At 44.1% G+C, this 22438-nt stretch overlaps 1 protein-coding gene across 1 annotated transcript in view; it reads right to left on the bottom strand.

The window, feature by feature from the left end:
• DNAH10 (dynein axonemal heavy chain 10) overlaps positions 1-22438 on the bottom strand; it is a 158671-nt gene that overhangs the window by 84676 nt on the left and 51557 nt on the right. The window contains exons 24-35 of the mRNA XM_024977691.2: positions 21992-22170; positions 19860-20071; positions 17904-18057; positions 16498-16731; positions 15400-15522; positions 13801-14034; positions 10865-11088; positions 8101-8370; positions 7766-7949; positions 5754-5888; positions 4482-4634; positions 2001-2189 (exon numbers count right to left, since the gene is read on the bottom strand). Coding sequence (XP_024833459.1) covers positions 2001-2189; positions 4482-4634; positions 5754-5888; positions 7766-7949; positions 8101-8370; positions 10865-11088; positions 13801-14034; positions 15400-15522; positions 16498-16731; positions 17904-18057; positions 19860-20071; positions 21992-22170 — 2291 coding nt within the window. The remainder of the gene's footprint in view (positions 1-2000; positions 2190-4481; positions 4635-5753; positions 5889-7765; positions 7950-8100; positions 8371-10864; positions 11089-13800; positions 14035-15399; positions 15523-16497; positions 16732-17903; positions 18058-19859; positions 20072-21991; positions 22171-22438) is intronic.

The following is a 22438-nucleotide window of genomic DNA, read 5'->3' on the forward strand; positions in this document are numbered from 1 at the left end:
TACCAGGATGGGACCTTCATTTTTCACAGTGACAAACCCAGGATCTAACTGAAAAGTACACCAGCCTTAGCAAAGTTGGATGACAGTCCTTGAGTGCCAAGGAAAATCTTAATCACCTTGAAGAACAGAATTCATCCAATGTTTTAAATCATGGCGATTATACTCAGAAACTGGCTTCCTTTGAACTAAACGTGTTATTAAAGTTTTCTTGTAACCATTTTTGAGGACGAGTCATTCACCTGGTCTACATCAAGGATTCAAAACCTGCTTGTCCCTAGGGATGGCATGGGGAGCTTGCGCATGAAAACCGAGAACCAGAGCTCTCTCGTCTCTGGCTCAAAACCTAGACAAGAGGACTGTCAATAAGGGCTTTCACCAAAACATTGCAGGGAAGCAACCTAACAATCCTTTATTTTAAAAATATTTGCTATTTTGCACCTTTTCCAGAACCTTCTGTGGAAATGTATGTGTACAATTTTTTATATACATTTTAAGACATGATAAAGGCATTTATCCCTAAATATTTTTGCTTTTGTTAAGAAAAGTTGTTGTTGTTGTTGTTTTGCTCATAGCTTACTTTATTTTTTTGAACTTTTAATTTTTATATTGGAGTATAGCCAACAACATTGTGACAGTTTCAGGTGGAAGGCAAAGGGACTCAGATATACATACACATGTCTCCAATCTCCCCCAAACTCCCCTCCCATCCCAGGCTGCCACATCACATTGAGCAGAGTTCCCCATGCTGTACAGTAGGTTATCCATTTTAAATATAGCAATATACTTTGAAAGCCACATAGGGCATGAGGCTTAGTGAAAAAAGCCCACCTCAAAGGGTTACACGCTGTATAATTTCATGCATAGAACATTCTAGAAGTGATGCAACTGTAGTGATAGAGAATGACTGGCAGTTGTGAGTTAGAGTAGGGGGCAGGGTGCCACCATTAAGGGGTGACATAGGAGTTTCTCTGTGATAATGGGACAGTTCTGTGTCCAGATTGTGGCTCCAGTTGCTCTATACGTGGGATTAAATGTCACAGAACTAGACACACACACCAGAGAGAGAGAGAGAGAAGGTGAAACCTGGTGAAACGCAAATAAAGCCCATACGTGAGTTAATAGCATTGTGTCCACGTAATTTTCCCAGATTTGAGGGTATCGCTGCAGGAAGCTGGATGAGGGGTCCCTGGAACTCTCTGGACTCCTGTCCCCACCTCCTGTGAGTCAAATGGTTCCAATTAAAGTTGTCATTTTAAAAAGGGAGGGAGAGGACTTCCCCAGTGGTCCAGTGGCTAAGACTCCACACTCCCAGTGCAGGGGGCCCAGATTCAATTCCTAGCCAAGGAACTGGAATCCCATATGCCACAACTAAAACCCAGTGCAGTCTAATAGATAAAATGCATATAAAAAAAATTAATTGTGGAATTTAGAAAGATGGTAACAATAACCCGGTGTACGAGACAGCAAAAGAGACACTGATGTATAGAACAGTCTTATGGACTCTGTGGGAGAGGGAGAGGGTGGGAAGATTTGGGAGAATGGCAATGAAACATGTAAAATATCATGTAGGAAACGAGTTGCCAGTCCAGGTTCGATGCACGATGCTGGATGCTTGGGGCTGGTGCACTGGGACGGCCCAGAGGGATGGTATGGGGAGGGAGGAGGGAGGAGGGTTCGGGATGGGGAACACATGTATACCTGTGGTGGATTCATTTTGATATTTGGCAAAACTAATACAATTATGTAAAGTTTAAAAATAAAATAAAATTGGAAGAATAAAAAAAATAAAATAAAATAAAAAAAAAAAAAAAAAAAAAAAAAAAAAAATTAATTGTTCCCAAAGCATCTATCATTCATTGTTTAATAAATAAATAAAAAAGGAGGGAGCAAGACCAAGCAAAACTATTTGAAGAGTCACACAGAAGGAAAATGGCCCAGGCCCCAGTCTGAGTGCAGACTCAGATGGGGTTCAGGCCCACGGGGAACTGGGGGCACCTCACCTTGGCCCAGAGGAAGCCCTCGGAGAACAACATGATCTCGCAGATCTGCTGCAGGTCCGGCACGATCACCACCACCGGCCGGAAGAGAGCCTTCACCGACTCGGGCAGCTCCGTGCGGCCCGCGTAGCCAGGGTTCATGGTGATGAAGATGCCCATTCTGGAGTCCAGGGAGATCTCTTGCCCTTCAAACTAGGGGACAAGAGCAAAGGAAGGAAGGGTTATGCTGCCGGCCAGCCTGCCAGGGGAAAGGTGGCCTGGGGAGCCATGTGGCTACTCGTTTTCGTGGATAGCCCATCACTTTGTACAATGTGGGATTTTCATTCATGTTAATTGTCACTTCTCTTCCCATTCCCACCTTTATCCCCATCTGGCTGCCCGGGTGTCACCCAGACCTTTGCCACCAGAATCCCACCTCAGCATCCTTTGAGAAACCAGCCTTGGAACTTCCCTGGTGGTCCAGCGGCTAAGCTCCCCATGGAGGGAGCCTGGGGTTCGATCCGTGGTCAGGGAACTAGATCCAGGAAGCTACAACTAAGAGTTCATATGACACAACTAAAGATCCTGTGTGCCACAACTAAGACCTGGCATGGCCAAATCAATATATAAATGTGTGTGTGTGTGTGTATATATATATATATATATATATTTTTTTTTTTTTTTTTTAAAGAAACCAGCCTTTGTCCTCCAGGTGCTCCATGGACTGACAAAGTACAGAACTCTCTATATTTTGAGTCTCTTTAGCCTACAGTGAATTTCAACTTTCTCAACTTTCCTCTCTACTAAGATTTTTACTGTTTTGTTTCTTTTAATGGCCCATCAGACAGACAGAAAACAGAATTCTTATTTTTATGAGGCCCAGGCTGCCTCTGACAGGAGGGCAGCCCAGCAGGTAGCTGATGCTCCCCGAAGGATGGAGGCCGCTGTCTTATCTCCCAAGTCTGCACTGAGACCACCGTCATCCATGCCTCAATGTCTCATGTGAGTCCTAGAGCATCTCCTGGAGATGAGAGACAGGCCTGCTCTTAAAAACACAGCTTCTAGAAACCCAAATGCACTGCAGGTTCAATGTGTCTCCCATGGCAGTAGTAAGCTCAGTCCTAAAATGTTTCAGAACTAATGAATAGAAATCCATCTAGAACCTTCACTGGAATCCTCAAATGTTTAACAGGATCCACTTTGCATAATCCTCTGACCACCAGCAACACTAAGGTCCAGGGAAAAAGCAGGTGACGTGGCCTCAGAGGGGCCCACAATAGAGTCCTCACAGCCCAGGCTGAATTTGGTTCCTGGATTGCCCAGTGAGGCTCTGTGGGGCCTTGAAGGATGTATAGGAGTTTTCAGGTGAAGGAGAAAAAAAGGACAGTTTCAGGCAGATAGGGATGCATTTGGTGTCCCAGGGTCTGATATGTCTGTAGAGCAAGTGTCATAAAGTGACAAGGGTGGAGGGGCATGCAGGAGCAAGGACAGTGGCCAGAGGAACGGTAGAGCACGTTGGGACCACAGAGGGCCTCAGGGTAGGGAAACGGTGCAGCCACTCTGGTCCCTGTTGTCAGGGAACGCACCCTGGGCCACCTACATTACATAAGATCACGTTCCTCCAAACTCTGATCCATTTTCCTCTGATGTAACTTAAAGCAGATGTCCCAAACTTGAGTCTACAAATGTATTGTTGGACAGAGAGAGATTAGTATAATCTCAAAAAAAAATTAGAATTGCCTTTTCACTTTAATAACAACCTTAAAAATCTTGGACATGGGACTTCTCTGGGGGTCCAGTGGTTAAGACTCTATGCTTCCAATGCAGAAGGTGTGGGTTCAATTCCTGGTCGGGGAACTAAGATCCCACATGCTTCATGCTGTGGCCAAAAAATAAATAAATGTCCACATATTTGGTTCTTATTGATCCAAAATGACATTAAAAAAAACTTGGTCATTATAATGCCCTAACTTTACCGGGTCTGAAGGCAAAATTTCTTGTTCATTGCAATAATTTCTACTGAAGACATTTTGATTCAACAGAATCTTGATTTCTCTTAAGTCAATTTTTCTCAAATTTGGGAAGTCATTAAAAACATCTTTTGACCTTGAAAGGGAACCTTATACTTCATTTACTTGAGAATATGGCCCTACCCGTCACTATTAGTCATGTCTGTAATTTATTTTTAATTTGTTTTTTGGCCACCCCATGAAGCATGCAAGATTCTAGTTCCCCAACCAGAGATTGGACCAGTGTCCCATGCATTGGGAGCTCTGAGTTTTAACCATTGGACCATCGGGGAGTCCCATGTCTGAAGTTCTTAGATTATTACAGTACTTAATTATCAAAGATGCTGATCAATTGGGGAAACCCAATTATCTCCACATGGAAGCAGAAGTTGGGCAAATCTACATCTAGAGGGAGCCTGGTCTGGATAGATGACTGTCCACCGTCGCACGTTCCCATCCTGGGGAGGATCTGAGCCAGCTTCACACTTATCCTCACCTGGAACGTGGTTAACTGATGGATCAGAGCATTTCTTATCGTCTGAATCTGGGACGAGATGACTGACAACACAGAGGCATCAATGCGATTAAACTCATCGAAGCAGCCCCAAGCCCCGCACTGAGCGAGGCCCGAGAAGATCTTCCCGACGGCCTAGGAGGAAAGGAATGTCAGGACAAGGGCAATTTTCATCTTTAAAATCACAAGCGATCCACGTATGGATACAATTTTCTAAATTAAAAGCAAACGATGATTATCAGATTGGCAGAGATGCATTCAGCCAGCCATTCTACTAATGGATCTTCCTGACAAGATTTCCAAGGTCTCTTGTGAAAGGCCTTTCCGGTTCCCAATTACAGGATTTCACAAATTAAGGATTTTTTTAATTTTTAAGAATTTTTATTCGAGTAGGGTTGATTTATAATGTTGTTAGTTTTTGCTGTACAGCAAAGTGAATCAGTTATATACATACACACACACGCACACACACACACACATATCTCCATTGTTTTTTAGATTCTTTCTCCTATAGGCCATTACAGAGTACTGAGTAGAGCTCCCTGTGCTATACATCAGGCCCTTATTAGTGATCTATTTTATATATAGTAGTATGTATGTGTCAATTCTGATCTCCAATTTATCCCTCCCTCTCCATAGTTCCTGGTAACCATAACTTTGCTTTCTACATTTGTGACTCTAGTATTTCTGTTTGGTAAAGAAATTAAAAGATTTCAAAAATTAAGAATTTTAATGTAAAAAAACTCAGATTTCTGGCTTCTCTTGAGATGTTGAAAAATCCAGCAATACTGGGTCTTCTCTTCTTGGCAACAATTGACCTAACCTGAACACCAGCACCTCCTTCAGATGGAGCTTTGCCTTCCAGTTGGCCACAGTCACCACCACTCTCTATTGTATGTCTGCTGCTTACTGATTTACATTATCCACCTGACTCCAGTGGGCATTTAGTCTGAGACGCTTGCTCTACATGCTGCTAACAAAGAAATACATCTAAGTTCCCAGACCGTGATGGTGAAAGGTTTCCCATTATATTCCTCCAGCTGTCACTATGTCATTTCTTGGAAGCATATGAGATAAAATGCTTTCACCCATGTCCTCTTTGAGCTCTTGGCCTAGGAAGATGGCACCAGAAGTGATGTCAGGGTATCGACAGCTGTACCATCCTGAAAGAATCCCATCTCATCTGACCTTGGAAGTTAAGCAGGGTTGGGCCTGGTTAGTATTTGGATGGAAGAAGTGACACCAGATCCTTACTTTGTAATCCATGCCTTCGCCGCAGTTGGTTACGACACAGAGCAAGCCCAAGGCTTTGGCCAGGTCCTTGGTGGTCTCGGTTTTGCCGGTACCTGCTGGACCAGCAGGAGCCCCACCCAGATACATGGACAGTGCCTGTCAGAAGTCAAATGCAAAACACGTGTTGTCTGCCATGGAAGGAAGGAGGTGTCAATGACCAGTTCATGACAATCTATGTGGAATATATAAATGGTAATGCACCTTTTCTGACAGTGACCACTGACCTCCACTGACCACTCCATCCCCACCCCCTGTTACACAGGGACCAGTAAACCAACAACTCCACAACATGCTGGACTCTGTACCCGCCCTGAGGACAAGGCCGAGCAGTTCCCAGAGCTGAGGCTCATGGGAACATGGACATATGTGCAGGGAAGGATTTATTTTGCCCAAAGAAAGGTTTGGCCCTTTGTCTTTAGATCCTAGGAGCTGACCTCTAAGGCCCCGGAATGTTCTGCCTCAGAAGAGAGTCCTCGTTTATCTGGGGACCTTGGGCCACGCCGGACAGTCTAACAATGCGATTTATGGTGGAAGCCCTAGATCAACTTCGAGAGGGTCTGGAGACTAAGGTCAGTCATTTAGAGGGGTCAGTCTTGTATGCATGACAAGCCCCTAGTTAAAACCCAAGGCTCGGTGGGCTTCCCTGGGCAGCAGAACTTCACACATAGTTGCTGGAGAAAATGATGCTGTCTGGACCGTTGCGTTGAACAGGAAACTGAAGCTTAGACCTGGTCTCTCCTAGACCCTGTCCCATTGCTGGAGCTAGGTCTCCCTTCTCCCATTGCTGATTTTTATCTGTAACCATTTGCTATAAAAACCATGTTGTTGCTGTTGTTGCTGCTGTTCAGTCAAGTCCTGTCCAACTATTTGCCACCCCCATAGCCCACCAGGCTCCTCTATCCATGGGATTTTCCAGGCAAGAATACTGCAGGGGGTTGCCATTTCCTTCTCCAGGAGATCTTCTTGACCCAGGGGTTGAACCCACATCACAGGCAGACTTTTTTTTTTTTTACCACTGAGCCACCTGGGAAGCCCTATAAAAACCATAACCATGACCACAAAGGCTTTACTGAATTCTGTAATTCCTCTTAGCAAACTATTGAAACTGAGGGTGGTTTGGGGGGCCACCAGAACTTGAAACACCCCGATCCCAAAAGGTAGCAAGTATGTCATATTTCAAATGGAACTTCTTTTACAGATTTTTAAAGAACGACCTTTACTATCGAACCCTTTACTATCAACATTCGTTTCCTGGGGCTGCCAGAGCAAAGCACCCCAAATTGTCTGGCTTAAAACAACAGAAATGTGTTCTCTTACAGTTCTGGAGGCTAAAAGTGAAATTAAGGTGTGAGCGGGGCCACACTGCCCCCAAAGACTTTAAGGGAGGCTCATTCCTGGCTTCTTCCAGCTTCTGGTGGCTCCAGGCATTCCCTGGCGTGTGGCTGCCTCTCTCCAGTCTCTTTCTCTGTCTTCACATCTCTTCCGTGCCTCTGTGTTCTCTCCTCTTCGTACACAGACACCAGGCATTGGTACTAGGGCTCTAATCCAGGATGTTCTCACCCCAATCCTTAACTAATTCAATCTGCCAAGACCCTATTTCTAAACAGGGTCATAGCTGAGGTTCTGAGTGGACATGAATTTGGGGTGGGGAGGACAATGTTCAACCCAGTGCATGCGTGCTCAATCATGACTGACTCTTTGCGACCCCCCACGGACTGTAGCCCACCAGGCTCCTCTGTCCATGGGATTTCCCAGGCAAGAATACTGGAGCGGGTTGCCATTTCCCCCTCCAGAGGATCTTCCTAACCAAGAGATCGAGCCCACCTCTTCTACCCTGGCAAGCAGGTTCTTTACCACTGAGCCACTTGGGAAGCCTGTTCAACCCAGTACACCATCACAATTACTATCACACCTAGAGAAAAAACACATAACCCCAGGTGAATGATCCCGACCAGAGCCAGGCCGCCAGTCACCTGGGTGAGCGTCAGGTAGATCCGGTCCGTCAGGGGCGTGATAACCAGCCGCCCGTTCAAACCCATGTACTCGTAGCCGTATCCGAAGGTGCCCGTGCACTGGCGGATGTTCAGCTCATCTGGTTCCCGGTCCCAGTAAAAACGCAGCTGACTTTCCCATTCAAACTCCCGGGCCTCGAGAATGCTGGAAGGTGACAACGGGGGATAAGAGAAGAGGGAGAGAGCTGAGACGGAAGAGAAGGTAGACGGTGGGGGCAGGACGGAGAGACGCTGAGAGAGCCCAGAGGATGACACAGGACAGGTTTCGAGACACCAGTGCCCTGGGAGGTCCCCACCTGCCCCGGATGAAAGAGTCGACTATGTCGCGGGCATGCACGTCTATGATGAGCACGGTGTTGTATTTCTTTCGGTCGTTCCTGCTTAAGTTCAAGGTGATCCGGGTGACCAGCTCGTCGATCTGCCGGTGCATCTTCTGGCCGTAGTTCTTCATGGCCTGCTTCTCCCCCTGCTTCACTTTGCGGAAGACATCTTCCACCTCCCAGGTCCACCACACCTGGCTGGCGGCCAGCACCACCATCCCTTGGTACATGAGCATCCAGTCGACCCTAAAGGAAAAGCGTGCCTTTATGAGATTTTCCCAGGATTGGAACTAAAAATGGTCTTGTCAAGAATCTATTTCTTCCGGGACTTTCCTTGCAGTCCAGTGGTTAGGACTCCACACTTCCATGGAAGGGGCCATGGGTTCAATCCCTGGTCAGGGAACTAGGATCCCACAAGCATGGCCGAAAATAAAACAAAACAAAAAAGAATATTTGTTTCATACAGATGGCCAACAGGCACATGAAAAGATGCTCAACATCAATAATTACTAGGGAACTGCAAATTAAAACTACAATGAGGCATCACCTCACACCAGTCAGAAAGGCCAGCATTAAAAAGTTTACAAATAATAAATGCTGGAAAGAGTGGAGAAAAGGGAATGCTCCTACACTGTTGGTGGGAATGTAAGTAGGTGCAGCCACTATAGAGAATAGTATGGTGGCTCCTCAGAAAACTAAAAATAGAATTACCCTATGACCCAACAATTCCACTCCTGGGCATATATCCAGAGAAAACTATAATTCAAAACGATACATGCACCCTGATGATCATCGGAGCACAATTTACAATAGCCAAGACATGGAAACAATCTAATACAATGAAATATTACTCAGCCATAAAAAAGAATGAAATATTGCCATTTGCAGCAACATGTTTAGACCTAGAGTTTATCACACTGAGTGAAGTAAGACAGAAATAGAGTCACAGACACAGAAAAACTTATGCTTACCAAAGGGGGAAGGGACTTAGGTAGGGGAGAAAAAATCAGGAGTGTAGGATTAACAGATACAAACTACTACACATAAATAAGCCACAAAGATTAACTGTACAGCACAGGGGATTATAGTCAATATCATGCAATAACCTATAAAGAAAAATAATCAGAAATATACATATTTATGTATATTTACATATTAATATAACTGAATTACTTTGCTGTACACCTGAAAATAATACAATATTGTAAATCAACTACTCTTCAATTTTTTAAAAAATTTTTCTTTGATCTGGAATAGGGAAGACAAAGTAACAGAAGCCAATAAACAAAGGAGATAAACCTCTTCTGGTTAGATAATAAAATACCAGGCCAACGGAGACTTGGGCACGAACAGTTACAGGGGCATGACTGTGTAAAAGAAGCCAGATCACTTGAAAGATGTGTTTTTACAGATGTTTAAAAGTTACTTAGTATGATAGGCATATTATAAGAATTTTTAAATTTTTTAAAATTCCAACAAAAAAGTTGATTATCTCTGACCACACCTCCCATGCTTCCTTGCTATAATTTCCTGAGTGTCACTGGGCCCTCTTTTCGATTCTCATACAAACCTGTATAAAGACACATATATGGGGAGAAGGGGGTGTGAGGGCTGTTTCTCCAAAACTGGCATCCGACAACACAAGCTACACCACACCTTGCTTCTCTCATGTACTAGTCCAGTGGGCTTGCGTCTCAGCTAGACACGCAGAGTGTTTACGCTATGGGAATCGACATACACTCCAAATCGAAGCTTTTCTTCTCAGAGAGCTAGCTTACCAATACACCACTGAATGTACCTATATACACCCAATTACATAAAGAGATAAACCCATTTTTTATATGGCACAGAACCAAGAAAAAGCAGGATCCTAGTCAGACAAATACTATGCTCTGTCCTAATAATTCATTAAATAGACATTTTCAGTTTGCAAAATCAAAAAGGCAGCATGCGAAACCAAGAGGACAGTGTTCCCATAATAATAAAGACTTTGTATCGGCATAAAGGCCCTGCCAAATGTACTGCAACTCTCCTGGGAAGCTATCCAAAGATGCTCTGTGTGCTTTGGGTTCAACCACAGAGTAAAGCCAGCCCTCTTAGTGACTAGGGCTAGGCATGGTTTAGCTCGGTGCCTGGAAGCTCTGAGGCCACAAAATCAAAGAATGATTGAAATTCATCAACTATTCTAGAAACAACTTTGCCATTAACCTACACATAGAGTCCACCTTAATGAACACCTGGTTTCTGGTGAGTCACTGCTGCTGCTAAGTCACTTCTGTCATGTCCGACTCTGAGCAACCCCAGAGACGGCAGCCCACCAGGCTCCTCTGTCCCTGGGATTCTCCAGGCAAGAATACTGGAGTGGGTTGCCATTTCCTTCTCCAATGCATTCACTAGGTTCTCACATTTGAGCTCAGAATCACCTGGGATCTTGTGAAAACCCAGTTCCTGGGCCCTACCCTGAGAGTTTCTGATGCAGCGGTTTGGGGTGGGGCCCAGGAAATTGCATTTTGACCAGGCTCCTAGGGGCCCTGATGCTCCCTGTCCATGGACCACAATTTGAGAAGTGCTGTACACAGTAATCCTTAAAGAACACAGGTATCCATCAGCTAATTTAGCTATGGCAGGGAAAGAAAACCTGACATTTGAAATGTCAGTCAATCTACTCCACACCCTGAAAATTGATCCCTTATTGCCATTAATATAATAAAGTAACCCACAATCACATTTACAATCCTACCTGGTTTTGTCTTCACAGTATCTAAAAATAGCCTCTTTGGTAATTAGCCTGTTAGTTCTTCGCATTTCGTTCAAAACTGCTGTCATCCAGTCCTCCACACGCCCCTCAGCCCGGATGATCTTCCGGAACTCCATGACTTCTCCTTCTGCTGATATCATGGCAGATACCAGTTTTTCTCCACTGTCCCCGTCATGAAACCTCAGCAGTGCTATGTTGTCATACATCTGCAATACAGTGGGAGAGTCCACCCTGTAATACCTTCACTGGGTTCTGGAATCAAAGAACAGCCTGCAGTGCCTCATCACTCATCAGGGCTGCCAGGATGCCAGCAACAGCACCAGAGACCACACACCAAATAGGTATCTCTTTACCCAGTGACAAACGTTCATTGGGTACTTCCTTTTATCTGCATGAAAAGGTCTGAGGTGGGTTGAAGAAAAACGAAAAAAAGAGAAGATAGGTTCTCTCCCCACACTTGAGATTCTAGGGTGTACATTGGGATGGAGAAGTATCCGGACACATGGACCAGCTGAACACAGGATGAGCGGAACAGCATGGTGATTAAACACTCTAGAGCTGAGGAATTAGAGACCTCCCAGGAACGAGGAATGAAGACTCCCACCCCCACTGTCCAATCAGGTGTCTTTGACCAAGTTGCTTCTCCTCTCTCAGCCTGAAATAAACATAATTACGGCACCTACAAAATGCAGTCAAAGGATCAAATTAAATAACGTGCGTGAAATGTCAGCTCCTCATATGCTTGGCATTTGCTGGCTATCCTTATTGTTACTAATCAGAGTAATATTCAGGGAAATGTGTCTTTTAGGGCCCATTAGATAAGGCAAGGCACTCTGCAAATCAGACAGGAAGACAGAAAGGCACCAAGCTTTAAAAAATAAAATCAGAGGTTTACAAAAGGAGCTACCAATAGCCAAAGTACTTCTAACAACACATTTTTCTACAACAGTAAAATATGTGTTTATTAAAGCAGAAACAGAATAGAAGCCTTCTCCCTTTGAGAAAGGAAACCATGCAAACTGTAACTCATACTTTGAGAAGGAAATCAGCATTAATTAAAGAAAACACAGTGTATTAATCTTGCTTCCCAGGTGGCACTAGTGGTAAAGAACGCTCCTGCCAATGCAAGAGATGTTAAGAGACTCTGGTTCGATCCCTGGGTGGGGAAAATCCCCCATAGGAGAGCACGGCAACTTCAAGTATTCCTTCCTGGAGAATCCCCAGGGACAGAGGAGCCTAGTGGCTACAGTCCATGGGGTTGCAAAGTCAGACATGACTGAAGCAACTTAGCACACAGGCACATATGCAGTGTATTAAGCAACTGATCCTCAGTCCTTCGTTTATTTGAAATAAAGTAATTGCTCTATAATGCTCTCCATTGTGGATGATTTTGCCCCCAGGGACACTCAGCACCGTCTGGAGACGTTTTCAGTTTTCACAGCTGGAGAGGGATGCTTGTGGCATCTACTGGGTAGAGGCCAGAAATGCTTCTAAACAACCTGCAATGCACAACGCTGCCCCCACCCCTGACATAAACACACACACACACACACACACACACACACACACACACACACACACAGAGGAAAAACTGTCTGGCCCAAAAAAGAATCTAAAAAAGAGTGGATGAAGTCCTGGTGGCACAGTGGATAAGGATCCAGAAAGATTCCACATGCCACGGAGCAACTAAGCCCGTGCACAACTACTGAGCCCAGGCTCTAGAGCTCTCAAGCTGCAACTACCGAGCCTGCGAGCCACAACTACCAAAGCTCGTGTGCCTAGAGCCTGCGCCCCACAGCAAGAGGAGCCACTGCAATGAGAAGCCTGCACAACATAACAAAGAGTAGCCCTGGCTTGCTGCAGCTAGAGAAAGCCTGCAAGCAGCAACAAAGACCCTGCGTAACCCAAAATTAATTAATCAATTAAAGAGTCATTAAATGTGTATCATAACTGACTCTCTGCTGTACACCTGAAATGAACACAACATTGTGAGTCAGCTACGTGCCAGTAAAAAAATAAATATCGCAACCAAGATGCCAACAGTGTCAAGGCTGAGAAACCTCTAGGCTGATACTAAACATAGAGCTCTGAAGAGCTGACCGAAGTTTATTCCTGGCGCTGCTCCGATTCTCTGTCATAAGAGACGGTTTTGTCTGTTGTGTTTCCTGCCCTTCAGTGTCACTCACGGATACACGTGCATTGATGTAAAAGTATGAAAACACAGGCTGGAAGGAATTTCATCAAAGCCATGATAATGGCTGCCTTTTGAAAGTGGAAGAAGAATTGTGAACGGGGATGAAACAAAGAGTATGTCAACTTTATCTCCGTAATTTTATCTTACAAAAAAAGAGACAAAACAAATATGACTAACTGGTAACAAGGGTGTCAGTTCTGGGGGGTAGATAAGGTTCTTCAGCCAACATCATCGGGCAGGCACTGTTCAAAGTACTTTACAAACATTAACTCATTCAATCTTTATAAATGTGTAGAATTGGAGTTAACTGAATTTACAGGTAAGAAAACTGATGATCAGAGAGGTTAAGTCACTTGCCAAAGGCCACACAGCAAATCCATGTAGAGCCAGGGTTTAAACCCAGACAATCTAGCTGGATGTGCTGAACCACTATCCTGCATGGTCTCTCTGGTTATTATATTCGTCCTTGTATATTTCTGCATTGTTTCAGTTTCTCAAAAATTGTTGTTTGGGGGAGTGTGGAAAAAGAACAACAAATAGCAGCTCAGTGCTGGTGTGACTTCAGAGTACAGTGGATTTCATCAGATTTATGTTTCAAATAAAAACCCCAGCAGTGTTCCACAATCTTGGACTTCTGAGTTGAACCCAGCTGTGTAGCAGACTCAGATGAGCTGCAATTACAGAGCTTATGGGGACACTCCCACGGGAGCCCCCGGGGGCCGACCTTGATCATGTGCTCCTGGACGCAGAGTGGGTCACTGTTCCCCAGGATACTGAGCAGCTCGTCATCGGAAATGAAGAAGAACCTGGGGAAGGCGTTCCTCTTGGAATCTAAGTAGTCGTTCAGGCTCTTCTGGCACTTCTCCAGGCCCTCGCTGATGTTCTGCAGGTCGTTGAGGCGGTTGGGGGCCTCACAGCATCTCTTGATCACAGGGTCTTTCAAAGTCTCGCCCATGATCTGGATAAAGTCAAGAGGACAACTGTCAATACAGATGGACCTAGAGAGAGTCATACTGAGTGAAGTAAGTCAGACAGAGAAGGAGAAATATCATATGGCATCCCTTATATGTGGAATCTAAAAAGAAATGATACAGATGTATTATGCGTGCATGCAAAGTCACCTCAGTTGTGTCTGAACTCTTTGCGACCCCATGGACTGTAGCCTACCTGGCTCCTCTTTCCTTGTGGATTCTCCAGGCAAGAATACCACAGTGGGTTGCCATTTCCTTCTCCAGGGGAATCTTCCCAATCCAGGGGTCTCTTATGTCTCCTGCATTGACAGGTGGGTTCTTTACCACCTGGGAAGCCCCAAACATGAGTTGGCTGCTCATACTAGAGAATACAACAGCATCCCTGAGCAGCAAACACTGGGGCTTTGAGGTCAGGTGGGCTGGGTGACAATCCTTACCCCGCTAACCGCTAGCAGCAGAGCCTACTGGTACCGCCCTTTCTGGAAAGGACTTTAAGATGACCATAGTCCTTCATGGGTAATTTGCTTATAAACAATAATAAGATGTTAATCCTAAAAATGGAAAAAAAATCTTCAGACAAATTATTTTTAAATGCAAAGAGTTTCACTTCAAACAAGATGTCCAGTTACTAGACAATAAATCAACTAAACTAATGTCAGTCCACTCACTGAGACATTATATAAAGTCATTGAAATGTTTTCAGATGACTTCATAATATGAACTATGTTTCTCACAATATGAAGAGAAAATTATAAGATGAAATTATACAAAATATTGGGCTTCTCAGGTGGCTCGGTGGTAAAGACTCCACCTACCAGTGCAGAAGCCAGAGGAGGTGGGTTCGATCCCTGGTTTGAGAAGATCCCCTGGAGGAGGAAATGGCAACCCATTCCAGGTATTCTTGCCAGGATAATCCCAGGGACAGAGGAGCCTGGCGGGCTACAGTCCGTGGGGTCACAAAGAGTCAGATACAACTAAGAGACCGAGTATGCACACACACATACAAAATATCATTACAATTGTGTTCTTAAACCCATATACATAGGAAAATATTACATATTAAAGATGATGAAACTATGGAAGACGCATATTTTCCTTCTCTTCTACATTTCCCCAGGGTTTTAAATAACTACTACTTTTATGATAAAAAGTAAAAATAAAAAAGTTGTAGTGCCTTATGCTGGTGGCTTAAGATCAAACAGGAATTCTTACTGAAGAGATTAAATTCACATACAATGACAGAAAAAATTCAGAAGCTACAAATAGACCAAATACAACATGTAAATACATAAGTGAAAGGATCTCCGATTACTGTCCATCCTTCAAGACTAAAATAGAAGCCAGTCACTTGCCCTTTTAAATACTCTGTCGATGTTATCAAACTTCTTTGCTTCATCTGGAAGTTGTGATCTGATATCTCCACCAATAAAGATGCTTTCCAGATACATCCATTTTCTCTGAACCAACATCCAAATCTGTAAAGGCACAACATTATCATCAACACAGGTTCCCAGGTGCCTCGAGGTGTGTATGGCAAAACCCCACCCTAACACGGGACAGATTTAAATCAATTCAGGTCAAAAGAATTTCCACGCAAGAGGGCAGAGTAAGTGCATATGGTGATTTAGTTGCCAAGTTGTGTGTGTGCAGCAACAAAGACCCAGCACAACCATAAATAAATAAATTATTTTTTCAAAAGAAAGCAAATGAAGGAAGCCCATGCCTGACCACACTCTTAGCCAGTGAACCAGGCCTGGCTTCATCCCACCCCAAGCTTTAGGGTGTAGCTATATTAATACAAGGTGCCTGCCTGTGATCTCAGGACAAAAACAAGGCTGTCACACAGAACTGGTGAAATGAGCCTAGGTGGCTCACAGAGGTCTGGACACAAAGCAGGAAAGCCCCAAACCAACTAACGTAAGACCTGGTTGGGCGCTTCCCAACACGATGGACTAGGTTGGGAAAACTGCAAAAACACACATCAAAGTGAAATGAGCACAGGCAAAAAAAAAAAAAAAAAATGTATGCAAGACGGACTTAAAAAAAATCAAAATCACACGGAGGAAAAACCCATACCCTGTGAAAGAGAGTCTCCCCTAAAAAGAGGAAAATTCTAGTTTGAGAAAATAAAAAATAGAAGGAAATCAGAAATGGGTTTTAAATATATTTAAATTCTTCAATGTGATATAGGAGATGAAAGCATTCTTGCAACAAGAACAGGACAGTATTAAATAAGAACCAGGGCACATGAAAAAGCACCAATGAGGAAGAGTCCTGTTAGTTAAAAATGCATTCATTGAAATAAAAACTCAGATTCACTCCTCTAATTATGTATCCCTCCCCTCAAAATAAATCAAAGAGGATCATTAGTTTCTGAGCACAAAATTGTCTCACACAAAGTTTCTTTCTATGAATCAGCTCCTTTCCATCTTTTGTGTCTCTCTTCTCACCTCAATGACTTCGCCTATGAGAGAAAGCGTTTTTTCCCATTTGTGAACTGTCTGCAGGAAAGGTCCCACAAATCTGCTTCCTGAGATGCTTTGCAGGTTGAAAGTGTTGTCATCCAGGCACTGGACGATATCGTCAACAGACCCCAAGATGTAGCCTCGCTCCTGGGTGCCTTTGTAATACTTGACCACATTAAATTTCATATTTTCCCATGTGTCCAGGATTTCCTTCACAGCCTAGTCAGGAATATGACAAGAATGGTTCAGGCACATGGGCTGAAAAAACAACCCAACCCAACAGGAGCTTCCTGAGTTTGCCATGGATCAGCTCCTGAACCTGGAGTTCTGGGTCAGTGTTCCAGAGAGGCTGGCCATTCTAGCTGTCAGTTGCCCAGTTCTTGCTCTGTGCCAGGTAAGCACATGCTATACACCATCTCCTCTAGTCCTCAAAGCACCCCCGCAAGGGTGGGATTATTATTCTCCACACTTTCGCAGAGGTGGGAACTGGGAATGGCTTGCCACGTTCACTCAGCTGAGTGCCAGAGCCAGGGTCTAAATTCTGTAATTGGCCTCCAATCTGCATGCTCATGAGATACTGCCTCTGTGTTTACTGTTTAGCAAGAAGATCAAATTACAAAAAATTTGTCTTTTCATGGCATGTTCAAAAACCACCTGTCAATAATTATGGGTATGTGTATATACACACAGATGTGTGTATATATGTGCATGTGTGCATATGTATCTGTGTACATCACGTGTGTAAGTGTATGCACATGTGTACATGCATGTGTGTGCACGTATGGGTGATATATTAGTATTTATGTACACCTATATGTGTGCATGTGTGAGAGCATGTATGTATGTGGGCATGGTACTCATGTACATGTTGGTGTGTGTATGTGTGTTTTTATATCTCTGTAGTGTGTATGTGTGGATATATGTTTATATGTGTACATGTGTGTATATGTGTGTATATGCACTTTTTTTGGCCATGCTATGCAGCATGCGGGATCTTAGTTCCCCAACCAGGGATGGAACACGTGCCCCTGCAGTGGAAGCTCAGAGCCCTAACCACTGGACCACAGGGAATTCCCTGCACAGGCATTTCAAAGCATTAAAGAATGTACACTCAAATGTTAATAATTTATCTTCAGGTGGTGGAATTTATGAGTGATTTGTTTATTTTCTCAGTTTTCTACCTTGAACACATTATTTCTTTAGTAAGTAAGTTGAAAGTGAAACTATAGAAACAATTAAAATATTTAACTGAGGCAGGAATTCTATTTCTAGAACAAATAATACTTTCTTATTCAAACATAACAGGTCCCAGAACAAACAGGTTTTCTCTCTGAATAAAAAAAAAATTCTTTTTTTTTTCTAGCCTGCTTTATAACTAAAAATAGTCCTACCTTCTCAATGGCTATCTCCTTAATGGCCGACGTCACAATCTCATTGAGAACATCCGTGTGTTTGTGAAGTTCCATAGCAAACATGTTTTCCAAGGTGAATGTTTCAGTCATTTCAAAAATCACGCCCGTTTTCTCCATAAGCTCTTTCCAATGCCTGAAGGTGCATCCACATCAAAAATCTTTATGTCTACTGAGTTTAGTGATGGGTTTAATTATTCCCTCTTCAACCAAGGGCTTCACAGGTGGCTCAGACAGTAAAGAATCTGCCTGCAAGGCAGGAGTCCCGGGTTTGATCCCAGGGTCAGCAAGATTCCTGGGAGAAGGACAAGGCAACCCACTCCAGCATTCTTGCCTGGAGAATTCCATGGACAGAGTAGCCCGGTGGACTACAGTCCGTGTGAAAGTCGCTCAGTCATGTTCAATTCTTTGCAACCCCATGGACTATACAGTCCAGAATTCTTCAGGCCAGAATACTGAAGTGGGTAGCCTTTCCCTTCTCCAGGAGATCTTTCCAACCCAGGGATTGAACCCAGGTCCCCTGCATTGTAGGCAGATTCTTTACTAGCTGATCCACCAGGGAAGCCCTTGGGGGTCACAAAAAATCAGACAGACTGAGCAACTAACACTTTCACTTTTCTTTCTTCAACCACAGGATAAATCCCATTATAATCACTTCTTGTAATGGAATTTGGAAACATGAATACATTATTGGAATTATATGTATGTCCACAGTTTTCCAAAATCCCATTAGCTGCCAGAATCAAACCCAGGAAACATCTAGAACAGTGGTCCCCAACTTTTTGGCACCAGGGACCAATTTTGTGGAAGAAAATTCTTCCATGGACTGAGGGGTGGGGAGTGGGCTATGGTTCGGAGATGATTCTCACGAACAGCACGAGACCTAGATCCCTCACATGTGCAGTTCACAGGAGGGTTCACACTCCTATGAGAATCTACGGCTACCGCTGAACTGACAGGAGGTGGAGCTCAGGCGGTCATAAGAGCGATGGGGAGCGACTGTGAATACAGATGCAGCTTTGCTCGCGGGCCCGCCGCTCACCTACTGCTGTGCAGCGTGATTTCTATCTGGACCGGGACCAGTCCTTGGCCCAGGGCTTGGGAGACCCCTAATCTAGAAGATACTTTCTTAGATGCCTCATCTTAACTACCACCTAAGAAAACACACTTTTCATTCATTAGTAACTGTTTCTGCATGGTCTCTAGACGGGTGATCCCGGCCTGTCCAGATCACTTAGCCTATTTGATACCCTGTTGTAATTTACGAGCATGTTTGTGTTTGATAAATATTCAGCAATCACTAACTCTCTTCAGGCAGTGGGCTGGCAGCTGGGGGTTCAGAGTGGCTCGAAGATAAGGCCCCTGCCCTCGGGAACACTTCTACCAACTTGGGGAGACAGGCAGTGATCGATACAACAAATCTACAAATTAAATAACCGTCAGATGTTTCAAGCATTGTGAAAAAAACACAGCACGATAAAGAAAAGCAGCTACGTCAAACAGAAGGAACAAGACAGAGCACCAAGCTGCGCTGCTCTTAACCCAACCTGGCCTCCTCTGAAGGTTCACATTTGCCCACGTTTAAGGTCTGATGTATATGGAATGAACGTAACAAGGCAGCTAAACGCGGCACTGGACGGGCAGAACGCCAGGTACCCAGCATATAAGCAGTAAGCATAGAATCACTAGGTTTTGTCGTACAAAGAGATGGTCAGGAAGGAGAATCCAGTTTTTCTCTCTCTCATCCCAGGTCTAGCGTGGGAGTTGATATAGAAGAATCCCTGTGGTTGATAATTTAATGGGAACTTTACACGGAAGCAATATTATATAGAGAAATATTACTTGTATATTTCCAGCCCTGCATTGCTGCTGGAATCTTGTTCTTTGTCATCAGATCTGAGCAAAGACATATCTCAAAGTAAAAGCTCCTCCACCAACCTGTCTCTTAGAGCCTCATGCTTCAAGTCAAGAAGTAAAGGAATTGAGTCTTTGAATGCCTTCATTTTCGATTCCAAGTGGTAGGCCACCGATAAATTTCGGACCTGACGGGACAGCTTTCTGAGGGACCTGAGAAAACTTTCAATTCCTTCCTGGAGAAACTGAACATTCAGGTTGATCCAGAGTGTCTGAGACCATTCTTCCTTTGCAACCTGGAAATGAACAAGAAATAGTCCCATCAACAAGACTGGTCTGGAAACTCAAAGGTGGTTGGAAGGGAGAGCACATTCTTAACCCTTGGCATGCTCGTTTCTCTCCAAATATTAACATCCATTTCCCCACAACAGGAGGCTTGCCTGGTGGCTCAGTGGTAAAGAATCCACCTGTCAATGCAGGAGACGCAGGTTCAATCCATGGGTGGGGAAGATCCCCTGGAGAAGGAAATGGCAACCCACTCCAGTATTCTTGCACAAAAATAAGGCTGTATCTGAGAATGTGTGGGATCCAAAAATATGCCTTTCTTTCAAGGAAAACAGAAAAGCAGGATGTCAGAAATCAGTGTTTTTAACTCAAGGAATCACGGGGGTCTTAAAATATGCACTTCATTCAAGCGCTGTCCTTTTCTGACAAAAGAAGCTAAGGTTACAAAATACCAGCAACTTAGATACTCCTGCTTAGTTATCATAAAGAAAAGACTTTGTGCTGTAGCTCCCTGAGACTGAATGTAAAAAGTACTGTCTTACATACAATTTACCATCTTGGGTGGTTGGCATTTGCAACCTGTGACATCCAGGCTCGACAGAGTTGCTTGAATCATGAAACATGCTTGACAGGAAATTATGTTAATTCATGTAATATGTGTCCGGTGATTTCTTTTTTTAATTTTTATGGGCGTATAGTTACTTTATGATGTGTATGTCGTGTTATATTTGTGTGTTAGTTGTGTTGTTCAGTTGTGTTAGTTTCACTGTACAGTAAAGTGAATCAGCTATATATATACATCAATGGCACCCCACTCAGTACTCTCGCCTGGAAAATCCCATGGACGGAGGAGCCTGGTAGGCTGCAGTCCATGGGGTCGCTAAGAGTCAGACACGACTGAGTGACTTCACTTTCACTTTTCACTTTCACGAATTGGAGAAGGAAATGGCAACCCACTCCAGTGTTCTTGCCTGAAGAACCCCAGGGACGGGGGAGCCTGGTGGGCTGCCATCTATGGGGTCGCACAGAGTCGGACACGACTGAAGTGACTTAGCAGCAGCATCCCCTCTCTTATGGATTTCTTTCCCATTTAGGTCACCACAGAGCACTGAGTAGAGTTCCCTGTGCTGCACCCAACATTCTCATTAGTTTTCTGATTTATACATAGTATCACCAATGTATATATGTCAATCCCAGTCTCCCAATTCACCCCACCCTCCTCCTTTCCCTCTTGAGTCTGTCTGTTCCTTCTCTAGAGACACTAGAGAAAGCCTGTGCACAGCAACAAAGACTCAAGGCAGCCAAAAAATAAATAAATGAGAAAAATGTTTTAATTATTTTGACCTCACATCCCCTTCACCCACCAGTCCTCCTTTCTCTGCTTCTCTTTGTAACAAGACTCACTGGAAACATCGTCTATACTTGGCGTTTCTAACGCCTTTCTCCCCATTCTCTCTGTTTTTCTGAAGCTTTATGGAGAGTTTGCTGGTGTACGATAAAGCTACATGTATTTCGAGTGTACAACTGACGTGTGCACATCTGTGACACCATCAGCTCCATCTAGATAATGAACGTATCCATCACCATCCCGCTCAGTGGTCTCCTCCTGCCACTCTGTAATCACCCCCTCCCACCCCTCTCCTTCCACCCCACCTCTAGGTAACCATTGACCTGCTTTCTACCAGAAATATGTACAGTGGAAAGCAGGACATTCATAGTGTTAGGCAGCCATCACACAGCCATCAGGTTCCAGAATTCCACACCCCAGATGGAAACCTCGTACGCATTAGCAGTCACCCCCCATCACCTCCTCCCAAGATCTAAAGTGCGAGTTTCTCTGAACTCTGCCCCAGGCTCTTTATGACTATGACCTCAAAGTCCACTGAGCCACATTCCCTCCATGGAGACCAAATCTGCAGGTGGACGCTTACCTTCAGTTCTTCATAGAGCTCGTAAATCACCTTCAGTCCGCTCATTTCCTTCTGCACTTTGAGCAGCTCTGGGTACATTGTGATTGGAAGATCAAAAAGCTTCTCAGCATTAGCCAGCTCCTGACGGTTCTTTTCATGTTTCATCAGCTCTTTATCGAAAGTGGCTAAAAGTTCTACTCCTAATAAATAAGTAAATAAATAAATTTATACTTAGCAGTGAAGAATTCACCTGCTAATGCAGGAGACTCGAGTTCAGTCCCTAAGTTGGGAGGATCCCCTGGAGAAGAAAATGACAACTTACTCCTGTATTCTTTCCTGGAGAATCCCATGGACAGAGGAGCCTGGTGGGCTACAGTCCATGGGGTAGCAAGAGAGTCAGACACGACTTAGTGACCAACAACAACATAGTCGATTTACAATGTTGTGTGACCTTCAGTGCATAGCAGA

Source organism: Bos taurus, chromosome 17 (assembly GCF_002263795.3).
Source record: "Bos taurus isolate L1 Dominette 01449 registration number 42190680 breed Hereford chromosome 17, ARS-UCD2.0, whole genome shotgun sequence".
NCBI classification, from domain to species: Eukaryota; Metazoa; Chordata; class Mammalia; order Artiodactyla; family Bovidae; genus Bos; species Bos taurus.